This window comes from Medicago truncatula, chromosome 2, assembly GCF_003473485.1.
Source record: "Medicago truncatula cultivar Jemalong A17 chromosome 2, MtrunA17r5.0-ANR, whole genome shotgun sequence".
Lineage (NCBI taxonomy): Eukaryota > Viridiplantae > Streptophyta > Magnoliopsida > Fabales > Fabaceae > Medicago > Medicago truncatula.
The window spans coordinates 8846364-8869008 of NC_053043.1; the positions used below are offsets into that span (position 1 = coordinate 8846364).

At 33.2% G+C, this 22645-nt stretch overlaps 3 protein-coding genes across 5 annotated transcripts; 2 read left to right on the forward strand and 1 right to left on the reverse strand.

The window, feature by feature from the left end:
* The first annotated feature begins 3692 nt into the window (after nucleotides 1-3692).
* On the forward strand, nucleotides 3693-8125 carry LOC25486233 (plant UBX domain-containing protein 4). Its single transcript, XM_013607447.3, has 4 exons — nucleotides 3693-3903; nucleotides 6347-6638; nucleotides 7000-7095; nucleotides 7478-8125. The coding sequence occupies exons 1-4, from the start codon at nucleotides 3764-3766 to the stop codon at nucleotides 7859-7861; spliced, it is 912 nt and encodes a 303-aa protein (XP_013462901.1). The 5' UTR covers nucleotides 3693-3763; the 3' UTR covers nucleotides 7862-8125.
* Nucleotides 8126-9902: 1777 nt separating this feature from the next.
* On the forward strand, nucleotides 9903-12483 carry LOC25486234 (auxin response factor 17). Its single transcript, XM_013607448.1, has 2 exons — nucleotides 9903-10862; nucleotides 11896-12483. Exons 1-2 carry the CDS (start codon nucleotides 9903-9905, stop codon nucleotides 12481-12483), a joined length of 1548 nt encoding a protein of 515 aa, XP_013462902.1.
* Nucleotides 12484-13154: 671 nt separating this feature from the next.
* Nucleotides 13155-20510, reverse strand: LOC25486235 (ATPase family protein 2 homolog). Of its 3 annotated transcripts, none has more exons than XM_013607451.3 (13): nucleotides 20181-20510; nucleotides 19811-20094; nucleotides 18276-18406; nucleotides 18037-18181; nucleotides 17659-17927; nucleotides 16747-16871; nucleotides 16157-16200; nucleotides 15527-15658; nucleotides 15348-15425; nucleotides 14341-14423; nucleotides 14120-14242; nucleotides 13770-13830; nucleotides 13155-13676 (listed from the first exon to the last, which is right to left on the reverse strand). In XM_013607451.3, the coding sequence occupies exons 1-13, from the start codon at nucleotides 20278-20280 to the stop codon at nucleotides 13518-13520; spliced, it is 1734 nt and encodes a 577-aa protein (XP_013462905.1). In that variant the 5' UTR covers nucleotides 20281-20510; the 3' UTR covers nucleotides 13155-13517. The 3 variants fall into 3 exon arrangements, with proteins under 3 accessions (XP_013462905.1, XP_039686280.1, XP_024631342.1); XM_039830346.1 differs by having other exon boundaries at nucleotides 19811-20107; XM_024775574.2 differs by lacking the exon at nucleotides 20181-20510 and having other exon boundaries at nucleotides 19819-19946.
* Nucleotides 20511-22645: the final 2135 nt, after the last annotated feature.

Sequence of the window (22645 nt, forward strand, 5' to 3'; positions counted from 1 at the left end):
TGTTTGGCTTATAATTTTCCAACATAAATCAAATCATGCTTTTTTCCATAAGCATATTTAGCTTTTTAGCCAAGTGGGGTGGCACTTTTGGTTCTTCTCTTAAGATCTTTTAGGTTCCAAGATAAGATTGTATGTGGCAATTTGATATTGTTCCATGACATTAAGCTTTGTTTGTTCCAATTGAATTGCTAATCTATGTCTACTTGTAATGAAAGAAAATGTTGAGGATTTTATTGCCTGACTTAGACTTACAATTGTTAGTGAGATTATTGTTAAATTTTAATAATGACTTCCACTTGGAGGAGCATTTATGTTTGTATGGCTGCAGCATGCTTATGTTTGCTCCTTGCTTCTTTTCAATTGGACTTTTGAGTAGCACTAAGTCATCTTTGGGGCCCAAAAATTAGTAAGGGACAAGACTGAAGTGGGCTGCTGGGGCAAACAATGGTTTTTAAAAATTACACCCCTCTGGATGTATGCATCTAGATGAATAAATTGAGGCAAAATGGTGTTTGTTTCCTCATTTGAATGACTAAACTCATATGAGAGTGGTTTTTAAGTATCATAAATGAGAGTAGATGCCATAAAAATTCATACATGAAACTTTTAAATGACAAGTTTTCATTCAGGTTGGATGTGAGTATAGTTAAGTCAAACTTGATTCAAGTTAATTCAACTTAATAAGAATTAGATCGCCTCAAATTCATAACAAGTTTTTTTCTGCTCGAACTCGACACAATTCAAACTCATGATCAACTTGGTTTGGCTTGATAGCTTATATGAAATGAACCAAAAGACAAAAAAACTTTATGGACCACATATGTCTCTTCAACTTAAATTCAAATATCATAAAAAAATTAATTAAGAGTCATATGATTCAAACTATGCACAATTATCAAATTTTAGATTGCAAAATTTCTCATTACTCTTGGATGCCACTTTTATTTCTTGGTGTTCCAATCTAGAACTTGGGTTCTCAATGACGACGGATGACCAATGGTAGAAGGCTCCTCGTGCGGTGGTGTTTGGCATTAATCTGCATCTTCAGGGAATGGATTCCCTCTAGTAAATTTCTCTACAGTTTTCTCATGTGAAAATCTACATCCTTTAATGGTTTATCTCTCATATGTTTATTAATAACCTTTTTATTTTAAATGGCCAAGATTTCACTAGACCTCTCCTGTCACTGGAGAGGATCCAATCCCGCATCTTCAATCCCTACAGTAGGGGTATACGCACAAACACATTGACACTTGAGTTAGTATGTGCTTGAGATGGGTGTTAGAGTTTAGAATAAAGTCCACTTTGAATTGAAAGGTGGCGGCGATGTGAGACTTATAAAGGCTAAAATATTTGATTATTTTTGTTTTCACCCAATAAGTTTCTCACACGCCATATTTTTTTTAAAAAATACCCTATGTTCAATTATATAATTCAAACTGAAGAGCTCATTTGAAAAAGATGGGCAACAACATTAACACAAACCAAAAATATGTACAAATGATGTGACACAAATAATATTTTGTCAGCAACAGCAAAACACTCTTGTGTTTGTTAGCTACATTTTCTCTAGCTCATTCATGATGTTACTTGAATCATCAAATACATCTTACCAAATCCTATATAATTTGCAACTTTGCATAAAGTTTATGAGCTTTTTTCATTTATTATCCCATCCCAAGAGTCTTTCCTAACTTAGATATGCTATCAGCAAATATACTTACTCCTTTATTTTTATTTTTTTTCTAAATTGAATTTCCATGTGGTCTTAGATTGATTAATTTCCATGAGCAATTATACTTGGTCCTTTATGCATTCAGTTCTAGTCTCTATTATAAAGTCAACATGCATTTTGAATAGCTTTTTTTGACATGTTTTTGTAAAAGAAAAAACATTATAAAACATTTTTGCAAAAACAATAAACGTGAAGTTTAGCATTATAAAACCTTTGACATTTAAGAATTCATATTTAATTCATTTTATAATTATTTTTCTAAATAATTCAAAAGTTTAAAAGTTTACATATTTGGCTTTAGCATGAAATCAAATTTGGCATTGAAGAGAGATTAATGTAAATAATATTTTTTTTGGCAAAAATTTATGTAAATTTCTTTTGAACCTGAAGGTTTTTCATGCTTATATTAGAGGGTCATTCTTTCACTCTAAGGGTCTATTTGGTTAACTCAAAAAAGAGCCTTTAGCTTTTAACTTATAGCTTATAAGCTCGTTTGACAAAAAAAGCTCTGTTTGGTAACACTTTTTCACCATGAGCTTATAGCTTATTTCACGAGCTTATAAGCTATTTTTCAGAAGCTATTCCAAGTAGCGTTTGAGCTTATAGCTTATAGCTTATAGCTTCTCACTTTTTCTTCCAATTTTACCCTTATTATTTCATTTAAATTGTATTTTTATCCATTCTAATTTTTATAATAAGCTACGTAATAAAGACTACTATCCCTTTATTCCAATTTTTGTATATATATCAGCTGGCCTTTTTTTTTTTTTTTGAAAAAATATATACCTTCGTTTTTTTTTTACGAAACAAAATACTATTATTCTATTAATGTTATTTTTTTTTTTTTGAGGTAAGTGTTATTTTCTTTATTCTCTGTTATTATTATTACTCTATTAGTGCTACCTTTTTTTTTGTTTTTGAGGTAAATGTTATTATTATTTTTTTATAAAGTGGAAACACTTAAATGATAATAAATATAAGACAAAATTTTAGTTAATAAAATTTAATTTAATTTATAATACATAGGATATATTAAATTAATAAATTTAAAGTATTTTTTTTTAATTAGTTTACAAAATTACAAATACTTAAATTAATGATATAATTTTTATTATGAATTAAGAATACCCTTTATGTCATTTTACATTTATCAGCTAGTTGAACCGCTATTTTTACCAAACACTTCAGTTAGCTTATCAGCTAAAAGCTATCAACTAGCTTATCAGTTATCCGCTATTTTTACCAAACAGAGCCTAAATGTCTTTTTGTTTACAATGAAACTGCAAGCATAATATTTTTTTATTGAGAGGATGCATAAAGATGTTGTAAAGTTGATAATTTTGTAGAGACAAAACAACATAATTTAACCTAAAAAAAATAAAACCTAAATTTTTTTCTAAATAAACTGAAAGATATTTTTTTAAGAAAAAAATCATTTATTTAAAAAAGAATCACATTAAAGAGCATTGCATGCGTTTGTTAACATTTAAAAAAATTCAGAATCTAAAAACAACTTCAAATTAAAAGTTGTTAAGACTAATTAATCCAAAATTAGTAATTTTGCAACAAATTTTTTTTATATAGTTGCATTCAAAAAAATTAAATTATTTTAAAAACTTTTTTATTACAAAAAACAAATGCTTAATAGATTCTAATTTTTATATAGAATCTCTAAAAATTAATTTCTGAGATATCCAATATAAAAATCACTTTATTTTAATCCGTAACAAATAGACGCTTAAATCGCAATAGTTTTTTTTTAGTGGTAAGTCGTAGAGCAAGTAATTATTATTGACCTTTTTGAGAAATTTGTTTTGAATAATTGTTTTTGAAGGATTGTTTTGAATAATGATTATTGATTTTTTTTAAAGGAATTATTATTGATCTTTTTTTTTAGGGAAGGAATTATTATTGATCTTATTAGTAGTATTATATAAAACAGATTTTATTATTATTATTCAACACACATAAATCACAAGATATTACTCTCTCTTTCTCTCTCTAGGTGTTGTGAGAGTACTGAAATCAATGGCGTCACGGGACAACAAGAAGGCATCAAGCAGTCGAGCTGGCAGAATCCGCACACTTTCCGATCTCAACCGACCATCTGCTGATTCCGACAGTGACTCCGATGGTCCTCAGGAGTATTACACCGGCGGTGAAAAAAGGTTCAATTTTTCTCTCACTCTCTTTTTCTACCATCTTGTAAAAAACTCAACTTTATGATTCCTTTCAGTGTTTTATTGATTTTTAGTCTTATGGGTTGTTTCTATTTCTTCTAATTATATCATAATCATGCTTAAGTTGTTGTTTGAACTATATATTATACTTTTCGTGAGAAGGAGGTTATTTTGTTTGAATCAATAGTTAATATTTTTTTTGGTGTGAATTGAAGCAGTGAAGTGAGTGAGGTGTGAAATTGGGAGAGATGTGAGGGTTGGGGTGGAAACTTATTAGGGTTGCACCATTGTTTTGCAAAATTGGTTTCTATTGTGAATTTTTTTTATGTGTAATTTGATGACCCTTTTGCCCTAGTTACTCTTATCTTGGTTCAATTGATGTTATAGCACTAGTGATTACAAATCATGTTATTCTTTTGAACCTATGAAGCATAGATACTCCTCAGATTAGGCATGTACCGGATACGTCCGACACTGGCACGACACAAATGATTACACTGAATTATACCATGTTCTTAAATTATTATCGGTGTTGACGTCTCGTGTTTGTGTCTGAGTCTGAACTTCATAGTGTTGAACTAATATAATTGCAACTATAGGAAATCTTCTTCATAATTCATATAGAAATCATGTAACTCTTTTGATGACCCTTTTTGAAACTTATTAGTGATTACAATTGAAACTTATTCGGACACTTTTTAGCATACTGTCTTAGTAGTATAGGAAATCCTCCTCGAATATAGAATAGTGGTTACAAATCATGTTGTTCTTTTGAACTAATACAATTGCGATGTTCTTTCAGATTTTTCTCAAAATTATTTTTGGGTGGAAGCATTCGAAAACTTATCTTAGGGGATTTAAAAATGATGGTATTTTTGCTTTTGATGAACATCTTCAAAACTAGTTTGCTTGGGCTATTTAAAACCTATTCAAAACTAGCTCAACTTGTTAAAGAGTGGGAGGAGACAAAGTTCTCTAAGCGACATGTTTTTTCTCATTTTCTAATTTCATTTGTTCAAACTGCCCCCCACTCGCTGCTCTTCCATGGTCTAATGGCAATGCTCTTTTGGATTGTGAGCGCCTTTAGACGTCTTTAATGTGTTATACGAAGTTTTATATTATGACAAAAGCAAGTCAACCCATTGTTGGAGAGTTTTAAGGTAATATAGTGGACTGGGTAATAATGTTGTTAATTGCGGAGTATAGTGTTTTTTTTTAAATTCTGATATGCTATAGCGCCGTCATTTAATAAAATTTTGTTTGTACTAAATAGTGTATCGTAGAACTATAGAGGTTTGTTCAAATTCCGCTATGCTATAGCGATATAGTACTATAACTGCTATTTGACAACACTGCTGGGTAATTACTCCAATTACCTGGAGCCTGGCTTGAATGGTAATACACTATTTTGCCAATAGCGGTGCAAGAATGCGTGATTGCGGAGCCCTGGAGGGATCCACTGCAACACTGAATACAGGTGTATTACATTTTGCTGAAGCGGTTATTGCGGCCACAAATCAAGTCGAATGTGGTCTACAGGGGTTTTCTAGTTCTGGTGTTTTTGGCCACAATCTAATGTTTTCTGACCTGCGGATAAGTAACATAAAAGAGGCTAGAATAAAGAGAAAACAAGAAAAAGGAGGACAGCAACGACGAAGTTGCACAGTCATTACTGCAACCTTGTGTTACTTGGTGTTGAATGTGGCTGATGGAAGAAAAAGGGGGACAGGTTTTCCCTATTTTTATGCCATTTAGGTGAGAGGGAGTTGGACCTTTTAATCCCAAGAGGTTTCACTACAATCTTTTACCCCACAACAGTCTGCACGTATCTATATAGTATAAACTAAAATAAATAATCTAATATAACTTATCCAGTATAAATTATTTAATTATTTATAAAAAAAGAAGTAGATTAGCATCCATCCCCACTATCCCAGTTTCGTGTTGGCCGCTACACCTCTCTATTTGAGATTGGCAATAGAGGCAGTACCAGGAAGATATGTTTCTGATCTACTCCATTCATTTAATTACCATTGTCACTTTGTAACAGAGGAAACGGGATCTTGACCATTCCCTAGTTAAAACTTTAAACAATAATGATTCGTTTCTGCTCTATCTGATTCAAAACCATTCCATTTATCTCCTTTCTTGACGTGCAAACACAGCATCTTGATGGACATGCTTTACTTTTCTAGAACTTCAAGCACCTGTTAGTGGAGAAGTTACTTTGATTACCTTTACTGAAAGTGTTTGATTTTGTACATTAAAAGTTGGTTTTTTGAAAGTATATCTACATGTCGATTAAATAAGTATATCTGTAATCATGCTATCTAAACTTTTCAAGGTTTACAGATAAATATGTCGATGTTCAGTTTGTTTTATGATTTGTTACTTTTCTGCTGATCATGTGACAATTGGACATTGTCTCCAGTGGAATGCTTGTCCAGGACCCTTCAAAAGGAAATGATGTGGATGCAATTTTCAACCAAGCTAGGCAACTTGGAGCTGTAGAAAGGCCTCTGGATCAGCTTCAGGAACCTCCAAGGTCAACAAGCTTTACTGGAACTGGCAGGTTACTCTCTGGGGATACTGTACCGACAGCTTCTAACTCTCAACAACCTGAGTCTGTTGTTCACAACATTGTTTTCTGGAGTAATGGTTTCACCGTAAATGACGGACCTTTGAGGAGATTGGATGATCCTGCAAATGCCTCATTTTTGGAGGTACTGTATTAAGATTCTTATTCTGTAAATAGTTTGGAGGTTAGGAAATATTTGGAGTATCGACTATCGCGGCTGTTTACCCAAAATGACTCCTCCTGAGTTTTAGAAGATCGAGTTTTTTTAATCTATATTCAGGGAACAATGGAATATCTATAAAAAAAAAATCACTTATATCTTCACTTTTGTAATTAAATTTTCTCTAAAGGTCAGCTTATATTGTAAGTTTACTGTAGGTGGCTTTTATTATCTTGACAAGACTATCTAAGAATGCCCTGATATGTGTTTGGGAAAATATTACTTTCTTCGTGGTTATATCAATGGTTTTATTGTGTTTAATGATATATCCTATTTTTGAATGCAGAGCATTAAAAAGTCTGAATGCCCTAAAGAGCTTGAGCCTGCAGATAGGAGGTCAGCTGTAAATGTAAACCTCATAAGGAGGAATGAGAACTATCGTGTGAGTTTTCTGTTTGAGTTCTTTGGTTTGTATTTCTCCAATTTAGGGTTTGTTTGATTGACTTATTTGAGTATATCTACTAATATAAGCACTTTCGAGACTGCTTAAGAGACCTTATGGAAACAGCTTCTGACATGTTCACAAGCTGTTTTCAGCTTATTTCCATAAGCTCTATAAAAACAGCTTATATTAAAACGATTGAACTATATTTTATCTTTTGTTATATAAATAGCTTATACATAAGTATGTACTAATATGATAAGCTCTTAATTAAGATGTTTATACAAACAGAGTTTTACTATGAAACAAAACCAGTCCTTTGTTGTTGTTATCACACAATTCCAATATACAATAAATAACAAGTGCTTTGTCGTAGCAACAGGAACCGGAAAGGAGCCAAGCTTCATTTCAGGGAGTGGGAAGAACACTTGGAAGCAGTTCGGCTTCAATGGAACCTGAGACAAATGTTGCCTCGACAACGCCTCCCACCTCAGCTCCAACCCCTTCTGCTGGTCTTGTGGTTGACCAGTCATTGCCATCAACCTCAATACAACTCAGGCTAGCTGATGGAACCCGCTTGATATCACAATTCAATCATCACCACACAATCGGCGACATCCGTGCCTTCATTGATGCGTCTAGACCTGGGGGTCGGCAGAATTATCAACTTCAGATGATGGGGTTCCCCCCAAAGGTTCTGGCTGATGAGACACAGACTATAGAGCAAGCAGGATTGGCAAATTCAGTTGTCATACAGAAATTTTAACAAGCTTCTGCTTCAAAGTCTTGTCATTACTTGCTATATGCTGCATAGAAATGATAAACAAAAACAAATAGGAAACCCCATGTTTTGAGGGAATATCTTATTTTTGTGACTTAAACTTTATCATGTACTCTGTTTGCTTTAGATTCAGTTGGGTGGCTTAGCTTTGGACTTAATTCTGTGTTATGATATTTATTTAATTTTGATCAAATGTGTTATATGATTGTGCCGTGTCTTCGTAATGACTGGATTTGATATTTGGGTTGACTGATCCTTAAATGTAGAATAATCCTTACATTTGTAATTTATGCACATAAAATTATAAATCTTAACTCATTTTCGTAAGATCTATAACAATTAAATTTTCAAAGCACTCTTCAATACTGAAAACATCAAAATAATTTGGTTCTTATATTAATAGTTTAAAGGTTTTAATATGTTTTGTTCCATATAAATATATCATTTTTACTTCTAGTCTATAGAAAAATTGTTTTAAGCGATTCTTCAACACTCTCCCACCCAATCATGGTTGGTGCCAAAACAACGTGTCACTACCTTTCCAATCTTCTTAGTAATTGTTGATGGATGTTGAAATTAGTTGAGGTCGGTTGAATTTTCTCAATTGTGACTCCATTTGCTTTAAGCGATTAACGCTGAGAAATGAGCTTTGTCCCTCACTTGTGGATTCCTTACCTATGAGTGTTGGGTACAATTTTTTGGGTTTTGAGCCACACTAAGAAATGAATAAATAAAACCAGCAAGATAAATGGATAAATTTGCAAAAATAAGCTTGTTTGATTGATTGGATGTGTAAATTACAATTATCAACATAATATTTATAGTGTAACTATTGTCTATCAACAAAGCATCGTAGCTTACAACGTGTAACCCCCATTCAAATAATTTTTGTGGGTGTTGTGTTATAACTCCCATGGTAGTGGGATCGTGGCGCCCCACATTCGGCTTCAGTTTCCTCTCCTAGACATGATCTATTGACATTTTTTGTCTGCTAACTCCACTACAAATCGTGTATATTCCCTCATTCCTTGGAATGATTATTAGTGATGAGAACGTTGATTATGTGTAATGCGTCATTGTTCATTTCCACTATATCTTTGACTCAGTTTTGAGTCTTTGACGACCCACGCTCTGAGTTAGTGGCATTGAGAAAGAATCACCTCTCTCGTTCAGCTGTTCAAACATCGCATATCTTTCACTTGACTAAAGGGCCTCCTCACCTGATTGTTCAATCGCCTATTTTCCAAATTCAATCAACAAGATAATTATATTTTCGTGTAAACAACAACATTATTAGAAAACTGCCTGCTACCTCCCACCTCCCTCTACTCCCCTCATCATCCGTCACAATACTATAATTATCCTTCCACCAAATTGAATCTTTACTTCCCCCTCAATCATTTTATTATTAAATAGCCCATACTTATAGACTAGAACTTTATGCCAAATCCATTCCTTCTCCCTTCTTAACCTTCAACACCACTTTTCTAATGGGGTTAAATTAAAATCTTTAAAATTTCTCACTCTTAAACCTCCATTCTCTTTAGGTAAATACACTTTATTCCAATAAACACAATGAGTTTTTCGAGCCTTTTCACACCTACCTCACAAAAAAAATTAAAAAGATTCTCAATCATAAATATGGTAAATGAAGGAGCTTTGTAGAAGGAGAGAAAGTAAAATGGAGAGGTTAAAATGTCTTTCAAAATGATAGAAACACCATCCATTGAAAAATGACACTTCCAAGACGACAATCTATCTTGATTCGATACATATATTTCCACTTGGATTTGGCCAAATTATCATTGCTTACCATCTCATTTAAAAACATGACACATCGCTAGTGCTGAACTTAAGCCAAGTTTAAGTCAAAAAACAATACAAAACTATAGATAATAACAAACTTCCACCGATGTTGAAAAACCCTATATACAGGTTTGAAAACCCTAATCACACTCTATTCGCTCTCCCACCATAACAAACTCTTTCCTTCAGCGAGCAAAGTTTCAAAACTGTAATCGTTCCGATGGTAGAACCAAAGATTTCCGCCATATCTCCACCACAACCCAGCCGTGTAGAACCAAAACTTTGGCAGTATTGCGCCGGACACTCCGTCAAAATTCCTAAACTTCATTCAAAGGTTTACTATTTCCCGCAAGGTCACTTAGAACATGCTTGCCTTAATTTCCCCAACACTGAAACCCTATCCCTTCTTGATGGTCACCGTCCTTTCAATCCTTGCATCGTATCGGCGGTTGATTACCTCGCCGATCCTCATACCGATGAAGTCTTCGTCAAACTGCTCCTAACTCCCATCACCGATGGTTGTGTTCACGAACCTCCTGCTGAGGTTCGGGAAGACGAACCTAAAGGTGATGAGTTTGTTTCCTCTGGAAAGACTCTAACCCTATCTGATGCTAATAACGGTGGTGCATTCTCCGTACCTCGTTCTTGCGCGACATCAATCTTCCCACAGCTTGACCTCGAAACAAAACAGCCATCTCAAGAACTGTCTGTTACCGACATTCATGGCAAAATCTGGGAGTTTCGCCATGTCTACCGTGGAACTCCCTTGAGACACCTGATCACCACTAATTGGAGTAAGTTTGTGGACGAAAAGAAACTCGTCTGCGGTGATTCCGTAATTTTTATGAAAAAGAAAAACTCATTTGGAGATATCTTTGTCGGAATCCGTCGGCATACTAAGTTTGGTGCTGCTAAGATAACTAAAGAATCGGTTATGGAGGCAGTGGAGTTGGCGAATAAGAACATCGCTTTTGAAGTTGAGTATCATCCTACGGTTGAAGGGTTTTGTGATTTTGTGGTGGATGCCAAGGTTGTTGAGGATGCAATGAAGATTAACTGGAATTGTGGAATGAAAATTAAATTTTCTTTGAAGAATGAGGATTCTTCAAAGAGATGGTCAGTTTTTAAGGGTACAATATCCGCTCTCTCAGCTCCTAATCGTCCATGGCGCATGCTTGAGGTATTTATATATAAGCTTGATCATCTTTTGTATTATATGCAATATTTTTGTTTCATAAATATTATTACAATTGAAGTTGATATAAACATGATTTTCCATAATTTGATGATGCGTGGTTCATTAAATTAGTAGCTTTGCAACCTATAGGATAAGTTACAATGTGATTCTTTGTGAAATTATGAACAATTATATGCAAGTGATATGGAGTGTATACAGAAAATCTATGCTCAAGTGATTGATGAAATTTGAGAAGAGAATTGAGTGGCAAGTGATTTTGGGCATTTAACCAACGAAGATGCTTATCCTATGGACAATTATTAGGTAATTATAGGAAAATGTTTTTTAGACACGCATAAACTCATTAAATACTTTGAGAGCGAAAGAAAGAAAGAGAGTTACATGTGATAGATGTGATAAGTTGGTGATGTGATAAATTAAGAGATATAAAGATAAATGAGATGTTGAATGAATATTATGGAATTAGATTGTCCCAACATCGTTGTTGTTTTTTATATTACCATCCATACTTCAATGAAAAAATCCATTTGCTTGTTTTTTTAGTAACATTCTCCTTTAAGCATCTACAATAGTATAATTAAATTAGCTAGAGTTGCTTTCCTTTTTTATGAGTCATACCACATTAATTAACTTCATTGACTTTGGAAACTTAATACACTAATGATGGAATTATTTCAGAAGTTGAAATTGGTCAAAGAAGCTGTCTCACCGTTTGTTTACATATGTATAGATTACATTTTAATAATGTTTAGTCAATGTTATCACAACGATTTTTATATGTACCTACAAACTTAACTTGCTCCAATAGTTCCTAAGAATGTATCGGTTTTAAGTTTAAGAACTTTATGAGTAATTTCCGTTGTAAATACTCTTAATTCTATGTAGCATATTAATTTTAACTCCTATGCATTCAATTCATAAAAAACCATTGACTTTATAGATACATACTATATTTTATATCATAAATCTTTGATGTTGGATTTCTCACAATTTTTCATCTCAATATATATCATAGGTTAACTGGGATGGGCCTGAAATCCCACATAATCCAAAGCAAAGTCCTTGGGAGGTTGAACTAATTTCTTATATACCTGCACTGAATCTACAATTGCCCCCAACAAAAAGGCTTAGAGCTGCTCAGGGTTCTACCTCATTAGATAATATAGAGAGATCTTCCATTCCAATGATAGATTTCCAGCAGTCACCAGCAAAATCCTTGAATCAAGCATTGTTGGATTGTGATACTTTTATTGAGGGCATGCAGAGAGCCCAAGACAAAAAAAATTCCACAGCAACTACTACCAACTTTTTGAATGTTAAGGCCAATGATTTAATTGAGAAAAATTCAATGGCAAGGTTGGATATTGTGTCAATTGAGTCAAACATTAGCACTCCTATATTTGGTGACTTGTCACCTCTTAACCATAGCATTTTGAACCCCTTCGAGACAAAGTTTGATGGTTCCCAGAAGTGCAACACCAAAGAAGTTAATCCCGGTTCATTTATTCTATTTGGTAAGATGATACATTTACATCCTGTTGAAAGTAATTTGCATGATTCTGCTACCAAGGGAGAAGATGGTTGTATGGGCTGCAATAATTGAAGGCATTCATAGAATTTGCTGCACATAAATAACTCAGCAAGCTATGCGAAAATAGTTATGTAAACGACAAGATGTACATGAAGTTTTACCGTACAAATATAATACAATCGTTTGTGCTTTGTGGTTTCTTTTCCTATTCAGAAAAAATATCATTTTTTCTCTTAGTCTTTTATTGAACTCTCTCAAATCTGAACAGACTAGAAAAATTTGATCCTTGGCAAACTATTACTAAACACAAGTCAATTTATTGATAATCCGTTTTTCTCATTATGCATGTGATTGACAATTAATGTGTGGCTCTGAAAATTACACTCTATAATTGATAATAAATTTGTTAGAATTGAGTTTGTCTTTACAATCACTATCATCGATATTGTTAGACCGATTATCTTTCCAGGTTTGAATCCAAGATGTTTGGTTTTGTGTGTGAGTGAATTTATAATGGTGTTTGTCACTTCATCTACCAACAAAATAAAAGAATTGGGTGCATCCAATCAAGATCATAATTGGGAAAATCGTGATAGGGATTCTATCTTATTCATGATCTTTATTGCTTCATATTTAGTCCAAACTCTTAGTGTTGCTTTATTACCATCCTCTTCAACGAGTGACACGGCAGGAATGTATTGCTTATAAAACAAACTTTTGATATTTGGTTTTCTAGGACCTTGTAACACCAAAAATGCTTTTCTTTTGTTGACTGAAACAACGCAAAAAATGTTAATTCCAGTTCAGTTATGTTATTTGGTAAATCTTACAGGCTAATATTTAACGAAATTAACCATTACAAAAAAGTCAAATTAGAGTGTTCTTATATAAATAAACTAATATATTAAAATAATGAAAATAGTAAGCCTTTGAGCCCTGTCAAATGAGGTCAAGTCTTAGCGTGTGTTTAGTTGTGTGTTTAGTTGAGTGGTGGTCAACCACAGGTTGTGAGTTCAGAGCTCTCACCGCGACTTTGAGAAGCTCCAAAGTGTAGCTCTGGTCCAATGTTATTTGATCCTATGATTTGGTATTTTCTAACCATACACCTATTCATTTATCATCCTTTGGTGGGAAGAACTTCGAATCTTCCTATTTGCAGCAGCACTAAGCAGCGCTTCCCGTCGATTTGTAGCACATGCTATATATTCTTGCAAAGGTGGAAGGTTCGCTTGTTCGCCGTCTTTAGACACTTGTCCCCGGATAATCTGTCCAACCATGTAGAAATGCTTTTATTTAAATAATAGGAGTACCTCAGAATACTGTAACAAACTGGAAATTGAATTTTTTTCTCCTCTTACCTTTGATGCCCAGGATCGTTCCGCTTGCAGACAAACATCTCTAATATCTCTTCCAGCCATACTGAAACAATAACAACCAATGAACATGAAAAGAACAACAAAAAAAGAAGCGTGCAAAACAATTTAGATAACTGTAACTTGAGCGCAGTGTTTTTTTTTTCCTTAAAAGGGATTGGTGCCGTAAAGTTAAGAAAAATGGCTAAGGTCTTGTTACTAATATTCAATATCAATATTAAGAATGCGCATTGGTTGGTAGAGGTAAATAATATGAACACGTCTATCTATATACTTTCTGCATATTCTACTCATGAATAACTCTGGTGGGAAACTCAATAATTAGTCAAACTTACTCTTCTGCAACTCTTGCAAGTTCATCAAGTTCGGCTTTAGACAGGTGCTTTGCATATTTAGATGCTATTTCCTGACGAGTTTGTTGATCAGGTAAACCAAAAGCGATCATAGTATCAAACCGACTACAAGAAGAAAAAAGACAGCTAGGTTAATATTCTTGGCTCCTGCATGAACAATTATGTAAATTTGTAAGCTATAGAGCAATTTTTCTTAAACTCACCTAATTAATGCAGGATCAAGGTCCTCCTTTCTATTTGTGGCAGCAATGACAACCACTTTCTTATCCTGCTCAAAGCCATCTATCTGCAAAGTTTGTTTCATTCTTAAGTCAAATTCCACAAAAACAAATATTTCAGCACATTGATATACCTTGGTTGATCTGTTGATAGTTTGATACATGAGTTTAAATAACAAGGATTTAGATAAGACCTATGGTTCTCTTTATCACTGGGCTCCTATTCTGTTAGGATTCCCTATTTTCTTTTCTTTTCTGATCCTGCATACACCTTATTCTGTTCATCTTTCGGCTCATTATCTATCTATCACCCGACTCTCTCTCTGTCTCTTTCTAGAATAAACATGAGATCTGTGCCCAACCTTTTTTTTTGGGACAATGGGCCCAACAAATTTATTATGTACTTCTTATCAGTTCTCAAGATGATTACAGTATTAAGAAAATAAGTCCACGGCTTGGATCCAGTAAAACAAATATATGAATATCATTGTACATTAATTCAAATAACAAATATCAAGACGTCTTACTGGATGAAGGTGGTTACTAAATTAATCAACACTGCTGAACTGAGCTCTGTCAAAAACTAAATTATTTCAAATTCCAGTACAAAATAATCCTGATGACTACTTATTTACAAGTTGAAATCAAGTCCAACAATTTCCATTGTAAAGATATAGACCTGTTCGTTATATATCAAAATAAAAGCGATTTTCATATAAATAACTTGGAGAATTCTTTAGAGATTTTTAAGAAAATCATAAACTATGGTTAAAAAAGCATTCAAGGGGAAAAACTATGTGTGTCAAAATAGCTATTTCATTTTCAGCATGAATCATTTTTTAACAAATTGATCTTTTAAAGAAAACTTACGCACAAACATAACTTAAACATAAAAATAAAAAAAATAAAAAATTTAAATCTAAAACAAGCAGGTCTATAAAGATATATAAAATGTCATAATGCCACATAAAGCAGTAAGTAACAATATTAACCTGTCGCAATAATACTGACAACATTCTACGTGTAGCTTCATGCATATCATTATCACGAGAAGCAGCAAGAGAATCAATCTGTATGTCAAGAAAAATGCAAACAACAGATAGGGAGATCAAATTGGAAAATCAATAAGAGGCAAATATCAATTCCTCAACAGCATTTATCACTTGATTACCTCGTCCAAAAATATAATAGCACCATTGGGAAGATTGTTTGCTAGTGAAAACACTTTCCCTAGGAGGCGTTCACTTTTACCGTAGAATTCAGACATCACTACCTCAAGTGGCACATAAAGCAAAGGGACGCCCTGCCATGTCAAAATGCAAAATTCTACATAATTCACTCCACATATTTCCTATTATATAGAAGAAGGCATACAACTACAAGGAACATTGTGGAACCAAGCTCAATGGTAAAATACAAAATTCTGCATAATTTAGTATATAGCATATTACAACACTATATTGAACCAAAGTCAAACATTTATGTGGGGCAAAAGTAAAATACAAAGCAATCACCAATTAGTACATGATCCAGTTTCCTCGTGAAAAATAGAAGATCCTACTTCCTCATAAGTGATATATGATATGAATAACAAAAGTAGTAACATGCAACTTCAACATGTCCCATGTATACCTAATAAATTCATATCTTACATGAGCCCCTTGCAAAAAACATTTCCAGGACAGCTTTAATCTATTGTTATATTTTTTTCTCCTAAATTAAGGGCAAGGGAAGGTATTCAGGAACCAGTGAAACAATAAAGCTTTTGGGTACAGCAGTAAAAGAGTTAAAAGCAGCTTACCGCTTGATTGGCAATAACACGGGCACAAGAGGTTTTCCCTGTACCTGAAACCATAAAATATGCCACTCAAACATTATTTATGCATTAGAAGTTAGAAGAAAGAAAATTAAATATTGTTCTATCATCAAAGTTACTTTGTTTCACTAATTGAGATTCCAACTTTATAGAAGAACATTTCAACCAATATAATTTCTTATCAAAACAACGTCACATTGTATGTACTCAATACTCATAATCCAATAGAAACAATAGTAGTTTGAAGATCATAGGTACATTTGATGTGCCAAAAAGTAAATAAATAAAATAATTTCCTGTTGTATTTATGTCCAAACCAAGAGCTCTATGAACATTAAATAGTAAGATAAAAAATTTCATAAAAAAAATTATAGTTACCAAATTGACCCCAATTTTCCACGATTAAAGAAGTCTGGTCAATTTTAAACTAATCATTGAAAGAGAAGGATGTACGAACAAACATTTACCATGAAGTTGAATAAAAACATAACATAATATCTACGCCTACACCCTAAATGTTTCAAATTATTCAATTATACAGCAAACATATAAAAGTAGCTATAGTGACAACAAACCTGGTGGACCTTCAAACAGCACGGCTCGAGGTCTGTTAGACTCAAACTTATGCCGAGTCCCTCGAGCAATATCATCATATACTTCAGGACTGCGCAAAGCCAATAGTACTGTATCTTCTATCACCCTGGAAATGTTTAATTAAAGATTAAGTAAACAAACTGAATTACATAGCTGAGAACACATGTCAACAGAAATAAAGATTAGGATGTGGGAGATCAAAACAAGTTGCTGAAACTGATGGTCCAAACCCAATTCACTAAGGAGATTGAGTATCGGGGGAAATTAGCCATCTTAGAGCCCATGAACTGTTTCACAATTTAGATCAGTTGTTGTCTTGTTGGCAATGAGTATAGTGTACAAGGTGGGTCGTTGGCTGTGAAAGGATTCTGTGTAGAGACTAGAAGCTGATCGTGTTCGCAATAGGAAGAAGATTTTTGCAGGGAGATGGCCACAGGGAGTCTATGTCTGAGGAATTTTTTTATCCTAGTGGAGCTTAATTGATTCCAATGGTTAATTGTCAAGTCAACAACACGAGTAAAGTCCAAGACTTCAGACAGTGAGACCCCAGTGGAACTTTTAATTTCAAAAACTACAATATACTCAACTTGAGGACAATGTGAATGTTGAGAGGGGGGAGGGGGAGTATTGACAGGTAACACCCTTGGTTACTTTTGGAAAGGAACCAAGAGTGAGAGTGAACTAGGTCTCACAAATACCTGAAATTTAATAGTTTTTTTTATCAATAAACATTATTTTGTTTTGTAATTCCTACCAGGTCCACTTGCATCCCAGGTATCAAATAACAAAAATTTAAAATCTTAGTGAACAACATTTTCTTTCTAAATGCAATAGAACACTGAGCTAACTGCAAAGTAGAGACTGAATTTCCAAATTTACATATATTCACATACCGTTTTTGATCCTCGTACCCAGCGATGATGTCCCATGATATCTCACTGTTTGATATACCTATGGGTTCATTGAGCCCATATACTTTTACTCCCATGGCCTCAAGACTAGAAATAGATTTATCTACAGATTGCGGCTGTTCAGTCTCTTCCCTTCGCTTTCTTTCCAGAGGATTTCTTTCTACCAACTTGTTACCAGCTAATTGTAAAACAGATATGAAAGCATCGAGCTCTTCAGGGCTCAAGTTCCCTTGCTTCATAAATTCAATTTCCTGCAATGATGGCCGAAGAAGATAATTTCATAATGACTGATTGCCACTACTCACCAAAGCACAAATTTGTGAACATCAAGTCAAGAAAAATGAAAAATTAAAGGCTTACAACTTTATCTGTGCCAATGAGAGAATGAAATATAAGTATGCATAGATCTGTATCATGTGCAATTGTATCAGTTAATGACGGATCATTCTGTTGAATATGTTTTTGCTTTGATGGATGAGTCAGGGTTAGTTGCCAAGCAACCGTGCTGGATAGATGACAGGAAACATTTAGAATTTTGAGTAAGGAATAAACAAGTGCACTGACATTCCTCAGAACACAGAAATCGAAAAATGAAGTACCTGTCCCATGCACGCAAAATCATATCTGAACCACCGCCATGGCCTTCAGATTTCAGTCCAAGATGTGCAGTAAGATTTGCAATAACTTGTGAAACTTCACAGCCAGGAGGAATTTGAAACTTTATACTCACCTATAATTGTAATTCCTCCATCAGATATAGTTTGACTTCCATTGCAGTAATATACCATCACATCATCAAACTAGCACAGTATTTGAAAATCATGTCTTTCGATTTAAGGAAAAATAAGTAGTAGAATGTGGCCAAGTCAATGGCATTAAAGAAAAGGAGAGGTTGGAAACAAATCATGTCACCCATGAAGTTAAAAACTAATATACGAAGAGGATAATCTATGTTGAATTTAAAACAGCGTTGGATATCATACAGAAAAAGGACATTGAAAAACAAAATTCTCTTGCACTAAGATTAGCTAACAGTAAAGAAGGTCAAAGCAGTACTGAAATTTTAAGAAAAGGTAAAATCTGTTTGCTTATTCTATTACACGTTAAAAAACGAAAGGGAGTGGAAGTGTGGAACTCTTGTTCTTTTTCAGCTAAGCCTCACTTTCTGGTTTACATGAATAACTTTACAAAACAGAAATCATAAATCCGTCTAATTTTATCTGTCACTCTTGGAATACTAGCTTGTGTCAAATTATGTCACTTTAATTACGTAGGGATTTAATTCATATAGTCAGTACAAAGACTTTTTACAGTTTACACTACCAGTCAATCATAGTCGTCATATCATAAAAAACATCTGAGTTAATCATAAGTACTTCAAAAGTCACACATATGACTGGCCATTGTTTGTTTAATTATATCAAAATTAAACTCTTTTTCATCAAAAATAAAAACTCTTTTTCATAATATTATATCTCAACTCATCATATGTGAATTTTTTTTGAGATACTTCAAGGAAGTTAGTTAGCCAATGGTAGGACAAAACAGAACGAGAACCTACCATGTATGAAATATTAATTATTGAGGACCCCAATTTTAAATCACACCAAACAACTTGATGATTCTGTTAAGTTGTAAAGACTAGTTTAACAGTAAGTGACATAATTCAGAGATGGCACGTTTGCATTGGCTTAATTTTGAGATATAAAAAACAGCTTAAACAAATAAATAAGCTTTTATGTATTATTAATCATAAGCTTTTCAAGGTAGTTTATGAAAACACAGGTTAGAAAGATACAATTTTCGTTAGTGAAAACTTATGAATTAACATAAAAGCTTATTTATTTGCATAAGCTATTTTTCATAAGCTAAAAAATAAGTCAATCCAAACGGACACTAATTTGCTAGTATATGACATAATTCATGGACTAATTTCATAGTAAATTAGATAAGAGTTAACATAAGGATTAAGTTGCTCGACATAATTAAAAACCACAGTCTTTTTTGCCTATTCACAAATTTCTTTTTTGCTCGACATAATCCTTATTCACGAATTTGCAACTTTGCTCATTGATTATTCATCAAAAGATAATTATGCAAATCACATAATAACAAAATGCAATAATAATATAACCTTTTGACCTTTAACAGCGACATTGAAACGAGGAACAGAACTTGGACGAATTCCTTTAGTTGTAAGCAAGTCTTGAATTCTCTGACGCTCTTTAATAGCAATTTCTTGCACATCCTCGTTACTATTAGCTTGTTCTTCCGCATAAGCAGTTTCCACTAATTCAATTCCAAATAAACCAGCCAAAACAGCAGGTAGCATCGAATACTGTCCCAAATCCCCTCGCAAAACTCTCGAAACATCGGAAACCGATGAAGATGATGATCGAGCAGAAGCAGCTTCTACTCCTAAACAGAAATTCAATAATAATAATGAAAATGAATGATTGAGAAAAATGAAGTGTTAGAGAGAGAGAGAGAGAGAAAGTAGTTACTAGGAGAGATAGAAGAATGAAGGCGGCGAGAGGAGTGAGAAGAAGGAAGTGAACGGAAACGAAAACGCGATGATCGAAGTGATCTAAGAAGATGCTCCATTGGAGAGTGAAGAGATGAAGGGTTGATATAGTGACACGTCGTCGGTGTTATGTTATTGAGAATATAAGAAGAACGCGCGGTGGAGTAAACTGAAACGGAGAGATAGTTAAGTTTATTGCTCTAGCTTTCCTGCTCAACAAGGCAGCTAGTGTTGAACGTCAGGGTACAGGTTTAAGTTCATTTACAGATACTACAGGGTTTATCACCAAATCAAAGACTCCTTAACATCTGTAAATCAAAATTGTTATTTAAATGTTTTATATTTAAAAACTATTGTGGATTTTTTTTTATTCACAATACTTTATGTTATTATTCAGTTTAAATTCGACCGGAGAGAGAACTCAATAATTATGTATTATTTCTAATTTATGAAATCAATCAATTGTGTGTGTATAGTGAATGTCACTTTCACAATAGTTTAGTTTAATTCAGTTGGAGAGAGAATTCAATCATTATGTTGTTGTATTATACATTGCATATGATTTTAATATATGATTTCAATTTATAAAATAAATCAGTAGTATGTGTCACTAGATAGAATAAGCAAGATTTTCAAGTTACGTGTCACTTTAATATTTATTCACAGTATATTTTAGTTTAGTTTTAATTTAGTCAAGAAGAGAACTCAATTATTATGTTGTTGTACTCTATACTATATACCATTTTCAATTTATGAAATCAATCGATCAATAGTATTGAAGACTTTGCATCATATCATGTATTTTATTGATCTTTTATGATTTAACTTATGATTTTATGGATGATTTAGAGCGAGTTACTCATGATTTTGGGGAAGAGTGTCCACTAATTTCCGCCTCTATAGTTTTTTATTTTTTTTTTGTCTAGGCCACCAGGTTGATTCGATCAAAAGACACCTCTTAGAAATTACAAAAACATGATAACTAAACACAATGAAGATTTTGAAGTTCATACAACATGGAAAAATTATGTCACCAGTCCCATAAACATGTCAAAGATGAAAAATTACGAAGAGCGAAGAAAACAATTGATTTTGGTCTCAAGTCCACGAGCTCCGCGTATACAGAAACATGAAGAAAGGAAAAACAATGATAATATATATATATAGTAAGACTTTTATCTTCCAAAAGCTTGTGGATTAACTCATTTTTGCAAATTTACTTTAATTTAGGGACAACGAGGGAGAAAAACACATAGAATTTTCCTTTTCCAAAATTAAATATTAAACCAGTGACGACATTGAATATTAAACCAGTGATCCTGATAAACAACGATAAAATAATATTAAGCATGCTCTCGTGCACAATAAAAGAATAGAAAAAAGATTACCACAAAAATGTATTATCTTTGTTCATGAATTGTCATCATTATTTAAAAACTTATTGTTTGCCTTAAGAACATGGACGACTTTTGACATTGAGGACAATGACGAACAAATTGCAAATCCCCCCTAACTTTAGGTTGTCTGCAAAAGTGGTTGATGACTTTATGTGAGGAATTCAGCGTAAAGGAATTCAAAGGCAAAAGGTGCAGGTTAACTACCTTCGAAAAAATACATTGAAATCGCGTCAATAAGTTTCCCTTGATTGATTGATGCCTGCATACATGTACAAGTTATCAATTATAGAAGGTCACATTGTCCATAATCAGAAAAGAAATCCAAAAATAAATGATATATTTTTAAATAGCAACATACATGTACGAAACATTGTTTCATCTTTGCTATGATAGTTCCCAAAACTTCATCTTTTCCTATTTTTCCTTGGATAATGTCTCTCGTGCCCTTTCCCATAGTTGCTTAAAGATTTGGTTTCCAAAGATCATAACTTAAAATGCACAACATAATGACATATAAGATGTAATCGTATGAGAAATGTAAAATCACATGATGGAATTAAACACAAATCAGAGACCCTTTCTATTAAATTAAGCTAATTGAGCATTATACAACAATCATTTTCCTACTAGGTGAGGTAAGTTTGATGAATCAGACCACAGTGCAAAATTCAATTGTGAACCATGTTCACGTTAGTTGACTGATTAATTGTTCATTTATTCCTAAACTAAGAATGTATCTATTAAATAATTCTTCGAAGGTAGAAAATCAAAACATGGTTTTGTATATTTTGATTAAAAGGGAAAATCAAAATATCATAAAAGAATTTTTAAAAAAGACACAACAATAACATTAAGCTAAGCAGTGCATTAATATTGGCTTCTAAATTCTAATACTTCGTTGCATCAATTTTTTTCATGAAGGTTGTAATGAGTTTTTATTAACAAACAGTAATTGGCATCCTTTTGGTTGAAATTTGTAGTTGCACAATAACAAAGTCTAATTTGCATTATGATTAATGTTCAAACAAAATATTCATATATTTTTGCA